The sequence below is a fragment of the Apis dorsata genome, unplaced genomic scaffold (assembly GCF_000469605.1).
Source record: "Apis dorsata unplaced genomic scaffold, Apis dorsata 1.3 scaffold_894, whole genome shotgun sequence".
In the NCBI taxonomy this organism is placed as follows: Eukaryota; Metazoa; Arthropoda; class Insecta; order Hymenoptera; family Apidae; genus Apis; species Apis dorsata.
This window is the reverse complement of record NW_006264009.1, coordinates 278,488-284,974: the sequence shown is the minus strand read 5'-3', so window position 1 is coordinate 284,974 and position 6,487 is coordinate 278,488. Positions and strand designations below refer to the sequence as shown.

The following is a 6,487-nucleotide window of genomic DNA, read 5'->3' as shown; positions in this document are numbered from 1 at the left end:
AATAATATTAATATATATATTAATTATTATTTATTATATATATTATTTATAATATATATAAAATTTAATTGAAATTTCTTACAATAATTATTAATACATACAGATAAAATAAATTCAATATTTAACTAATAAATAGTTTGCATAACAAGATTTAAATTTTTTTCAGACATGTTTGTTTTATTTTTTTAGATATTAATTTAATTATAAAATAATTTATTTTAAATAACATAGGCAAAAAATTTTTTGAATAACTATTATAATAATTTTTCAAATTTTGGAAATTTATTATAATTAAAATTCTTGATTTTTTTTAATTTTGTACAGAGAGATGAAGCTACCCGAAAGCTGAGATTAAAAGTAATCGCTGGGCACCAACTAGCAAAGAAAGATATCTTTGGTGCAAGCGATCCTTATGTAAGAGTTGACTTAAATACTATATCTGGTGATCAGACAATAGATTCTGCACTTACAAAAACTAAAAAAAAGACATTGAATCCTGTCTGGGAAGAAGAATTTATATTTAGAGTAAGTTTAATATAATTTATAAATAAATATTGAGATAAATCCAATATATTAATGAAGATATGTTTTTTATTATTAGGTTAAACCTGTTGATCATAAATTGGTGCTACAAGTTTTTGATGAGAATAGATTAACGAGGGATGATTTTCTTGGTATGGTAGAACTAACATTACTTAATCTGCCTAAAGAGCAAGAAGGTCGTACAATACCTGTTAGGCGTTATGTACTTCGTCCACGTAGGTAAGTATTTTTATAATATATGCTTAAAGCTGTGTATTTCTGTATATTTTAAAAGTTAAATCTGTTTAGCTTTCCATTAAAATTATTTGGCCGTAAATTATAGATATGATGTGATAATTATACTATTACACATTATATATGTGTATATGTAATATATGTAATATAATTATATATATAATAAAAATAAAAATTATCATTTTTATTCATATCATTTTTATATTTATTATTTTTATATGCATTACTTTGTTTTGAAATAATTTTTCATTTAGTCATATTTATTGGCTACATATCACAAATTTTCATGTTTAGTTCATTAATATATTTCTTTCGTATCTTTCATTTGCAAATGCAAAATGAATAACTTACGAGGATATGGCTAGTAATCATTCCAGTCAGCGTTCAAGAGTGAAGGGTACCTTGGAAGTATATCATGCATATATTTCTGACTCATCAAATGCAGACAATGACAATGGAGACACTACATCTGACTCAGGAGGCTGGGAAATGGTGCAACCAGTAAATAATAGTCCTGTAGAACAAGCTGCAGATGTAAATATAATTATATAAATAATTTTGAGCTAAATGTTATACAATTTTAAACTAATAGAACAGAAATTTTAATAATAATATTACTTACTTTAAAATAATATATTAATATTTTTTTAGGTTATACTTATTAGGCCTTTACCACCAGGATGGGAAGAAAGACAAGATGCAAATGGGAGAACATACTATGTTAATCATATAGCAAGATTTACACAATGGGAACGTCCAACAGAATCGTATGTATTCGTATATATTATTTATCTAAAGATTATGGTATTATATTATGAATAATGAAGTTGAAATATTGCAAATATTTTTTATAGTACTACATCACCTAGTGCAAATATGACAATTGAGCGAAATTTCAATACAGCAGCAACTGAATTTCAACGTCGTTTTCATATTAGTGCAGATGATGAAAATAGACTCAGAAGTTCAATTAATCAGGTAATATTGATAGTTGTATAATTTATTATAAATTATATTATAAAATGCATAGTTATTAACTAGTCAGCATAATTTGCTTTCAAGTATTTGTATTATAACAAAATATTATGTTTCATGCTTTATTCTGAAATTTAAAGTTTATGTAGACTAGTTGTGTGTAAAAAAAGTACACACACACGCACAAAACATAAAATTTATATAAGTATAAGATATAATATGTTAATAATTATATCATTTAAATATATTTGTGAATAATAGAAATTTATTTATATCTTCATCTTGTATAAATAATTTTAAGCTACATATTTTTTTGTTTCTCTCTTTTTTTTCTATAAATTAACAAAAATTTATAACTAAAACATATTTATAATCTTGTTTAATATTCATAAATGCATTATATGTAAATATTGTTTATTTGTAAATATATATTTTAGTATATAACTATTAATGTGTTATAAAATATATATGAATTGGAGAAAAAAAGAAAAAAAATATGAATGTCTAAACACTACGAAATCTTGAAATCTTTTAAACAATAAATAAGAAACTAGCATGCAGTATTAGCAATTTTGTGCATGTGTGTGTAAGGATGGTGAAGTTCTCCGCGCGGATGGTGAAGATTCAGATGCGAGAGATTATGAGATTGAGAATCGTAGGGAAGGGGGTAGTAGGGATACTTCTTCAGACTCTGGACGTTCTGTTGATCAACGTGGCTACCTTAGTGAATATGAAGACCAGGTACTCATTCAATTATATAAACTACTTTTGTTTATATATATATATATTCATTGATATTAAAAAAATAAAGTTTAAAATTTATAAAAAAAAAAGTGTATTTTTCATATAATTCATTAATATTTTTATTATTTTATATTTTAATCTAAAACGTATACATATTAAAACTTCACCATACAATTGATTATTATAAACTAATTATTATAATTAACAAAATTTTTTAATTGCAATAATTTCTAACTTTTTATCTATCATTATTTTTGTAAATATTTAATTAATATTAATAATTTCTATATTATAATTCCATATGTATTCAATAAAAATTTATATTTTGGATTTCCATATGAATTAATATATTGCATTATTTTGATTAATATTATTATAAATAATATTATTTATTGTAAACAAATAATAATAATGAATAATATATTACAAAATTTTGGCAACATTAAAACTATATAAGATGTAAATTTTTTTGTTATATGATAGATTCTATATATTATATAAAAATTTACTATTATTATTACTTTTAAATATTATTATTACTTTTACAGAGTGATGATAGTGTGGATAGTCCAGCTGGATCTAGACGATCGTCGGAACAAGTAAGTGCAAGAATTATTTTTTGTAATTATTTTCTTCAATTTCTGTTGCTTTATTATTTAGATTGAAAGTCCAAAACCTGTGATTCCGGCAAATGATGAAGGATTACCACCTGGATGGGGCATGCAAATAGCACCAAATGGCAGAGTATTTTTTATCGATCATACTGCGAGAACAACAACATGGATTGATCCTCGAACAGGACGTCCAAGTTCGATACCTAATCATATTGCTCCTTCCACAACACCTAGAAGTGATTTAGATCAGCTTGGTCCTCTTCCTGAAGGTTGGGAAGAAAGAGTTCATACAGATGGCCGGATATTTTTTATTGATCACAGTAAATTAATATCTAATTATGATTAAATTTTTTAAAATTTGATAATTTCGATAATCTTTAATTATGCAATATTTATTTTTTTATTGTTTTACCAGATACCAGAACAACACAATGGGAAGATCCTCGTATGTCTAATCCTCAAATTGCTGGACCGGTATGAGATTTTTTAATGCAAAAAAATAATTTGATTAAAAAATCATACTATATATAAAGTATATTTCATTCAATTTGTTAATTTATTACTTATTTATAGGCTGTACCATATTCGCGAGATTATAAACGTAAATACGAATATCTTAAATCTCAATTAAGAAAGCCTGTAAGTATATATAATACTAGAAAAGTTATCTTTATATAAAAGTTCTTGTAAAAGTTATATATTTTAATAATATTATTATAATTATATTTTCTTTTTAGAATAATGTTCCTAATAAATTTGAAATAAAAGTGGGTCGAAATAACATTCTAGAAGATTCATATCGTATAATTAGTTCTGTTAACAGAGTAGAAATATTAAAAACAAAATTGTGGGTGGAATTTGAAGGAGAAGTTGGTTTAGATTATGGAGGTCTTGCTCGAGAATGGTTTTTCCTATTGTCTAAAGAAATGTTTAATCCTTATTATGGATTGTTTGAATATTCAGCTACGTAAGTATATATATATAATAATAATAAACATATAAAATATAAAATAGAATAATTAAATAATTAAAATGTTTGTAGAGATAATTATACTTTGCAAATTAATCCTTTTTCTGGAGTATGTAATGAAGAACATTTAAATTATTTCAAATTTATTGGTCGTATAGCAGGTATGGCTGTTTATCATGGAAAGCTATTAGATGGTAAGAATTATTTAATTTATTAATCTATTAATTTATTTAATTTATTTAAATTACATTAATTTAGTTATAAAATATTTCATAAAATAAAAATCTAAAAAAAAGTTTCCATTTTTTTACAGCATTTTTTATTCGTCCATTTTATAAAATGATGTTAGGTAAATCTATTGATTTGAAAGATATGGAAAGCGTTGATTCTGAATATTACAATTCATTATTATGGATTAAGGAAAATGATCCTAGTGAATTAGAACTTACATTTTGTGTTGATGAAGAAAGTTTTGGTCATACATCTCAAAGAGAACTTAAACCAGATGGTGCTAATATACCATTGACAGATGAAAATAAGGATGAATACATCGCTTTAGTTATACAGTGGCGATTCGTATCGAGAGTTCAAGAACAAATGAATGCATTTTTAGAAGGATTTAATGCTCTTATACCGCCAACATTAGTTAAAATATTTGATGAACATGAATTAGAATTACTAATGTGTGGCATTCAACATATTGATGTGAGAGATTGGAAACAAAATACATTATATAAAGGAGACTATCATGCTAATCACATTGTTGTTCAATGGTTTTGGCGAGTGGTACTTTCATTCAGTAACGAAATGAGATCTAGACTTTTACAGTTTGTTACTGGTACGTCACGGGTACCTATGAATGGTTTTAAAGAACTTTATGGTAGCAATGGTCCACAATTATTTACAATTGAGAAGTGGGGTACACCAGAAAATTATCCAAGAGCTCATACTTGGTATGTAACTTTAAGTTTTTAACGTGAAGGTTAAAAAATTATTTTCTAAATTAAAATTAAAATTAAAATTATTTTCAAATTAGCCTCTTGCCGTGATTATTTTTTAATGATTTAATTCGCCACGTACTTTATATATTCGATAATAAAATTGTTCGACAAAATGATATAATTTTTTATTTTAATTGTATTTTATGTGTATACATAATTTTATGTGTATACATAAACTCATGATATGTATATCATTATAATTCATATTTTCATGTTTGAGCTGTAAAATATATATTACGCGTTTTATGTCATTATAAGCAAGAGGTTAAAAATTATAATTTTTTAATTCAATTTTATATTTTTCTATTTTAAAAATAAAAAAATATTATTAAAAATATAATGAAAATTTGAGAAAGAAAAGTGAAGAAAAAAATAAAATTATATTTGATGATCAATGTTCCCTTTTCAGTTTTAATCGCATAGATCTCCCTCCATATGAAAGTTATCAACAACTAAGAGAGAAATTGATAAAAGCAATTGAAGGTTCTCAAGGGTTTGCTGGAGTGGATTAGCACGAAATACCCCTTTTTATGATGATATCTGTAATATAATGTACATATATACATACATATAGATACACTAGCATGTATACTATCTAATATGATTAACTATTTAACAGGATAAACATTTTTCTGCACTCTGAAGACTTAGGTGTCTTTTGACTGCTAGTTACAACATTGAGACAAATCAATGAAAAGTATATTTAGACATTACTTAACTGCTATCAATAATTCAAACAGATTTTACGCATGATGCACTTTTTAAAAATTGTAAGCTATATTAACAAAAGAAAAGAAATTGATAGTAATTTCAAATACTGTTTCAGTAATTGAAAAATTGATAAATTACAATTTATTAATGTTCACTTTTTAAATGTAATTCCATTTAATGGTTACTACACCAAAAGGATTTTTTGGGAAAGTTTTATTTGCCACTATAACAAAAATATTACTGATATTAATTGTATATAACTTTTAGATAAGATAATAATCTATAAATTACTTATCACAATTTGTTCATAAAATATCGCATTATTAAATGAATTTATAGATAATATGAATTTACATATTTAAAAGTTAGATTAAACTTAAATATAAAAAATGAAAAAAGAAATTCTAAATTATATGACATTATTATATGACATTATTATTTGTTAAAATTTTCAAATATATTTCAAATGTATTTCAATTATATTCGAGTTAATTAAATACGTATAAATTATATCATAGAATGACACTACACTTTGTGATAAATCATAATGTAATATTTGAGTTTAAATATCTTTTTTTGATCTAATATAAAAATAAGAATATAATTTATTAAAACAATGTTGAACTTTTTACACAAAATAAGATATTATTTTTATTACTTTATTTTTCAATATTCAATTTGATATTTGTTTTTAA

The 6,487-nt window shown here is 23.7% G+C and overlaps 1 protein-coding gene across 9 annotated transcripts in view; it reads left to right on the top strand.

Moving 5' to 3' along the window:
• The window catches only part of LOC102675839 (E3 ubiquitin-protein ligase Nedd-4), an 8,185-nt gene extending 2,322 nt beyond the window's left edge, over positions 1–5,863 (top strand). For 4 of the 9 annotated variants that reach the window (XM_031514108.1, XM_006623440.2, XM_031514107.1 and 1 more), the window contains 14 exons: positions 325–525; positions 602–762; positions 1,143–1,311; positions 1,429–1,544; positions 1,632–1,755; positions 2,344–2,493; positions 3,045–3,095; positions 3,157–3,430; positions 3,526–3,584; positions 3,684–3,749; positions 3,848–4,077; positions 4,153–4,274; positions 4,394–5,033; positions 5,491–5,863. In XM_031514108.1, the coding sequence (XP_031369968.1) occupies positions 325–525; positions 602–762; positions 1,143–1,311; positions 1,429–1,544; positions 1,632–1,755; positions 2,344–2,493; positions 3,045–3,095; positions 3,157–3,430; positions 3,526–3,584; positions 3,684–3,749; positions 3,848–4,077; positions 4,153–4,274; positions 4,394–5,033; positions 5,491–5,593 (2,466 nt within the window). In that variant the 3' untranslated portion in view covers positions 5,594–5,863. The remainder of the gene's footprint in view (positions 1–324; positions 526–601; positions 763–1,142; positions 1,312–1,428; positions 1,545–1,631; positions 1,756–2,343; positions 2,494–3,044; positions 3,096–3,156; positions 3,431–3,525; positions 3,585–3,683; positions 3,750–3,847; positions 4,078–4,152; positions 4,275–4,393; positions 5,034–5,490) is intronic. The other 5 variants (XM_031514111.1, XM_006623446.2, XM_031514110.1 and 2 more) reach the window with 4 other exon arrangements.
• Positions 5,864–6,487: the final 624 nt, after the last annotated feature.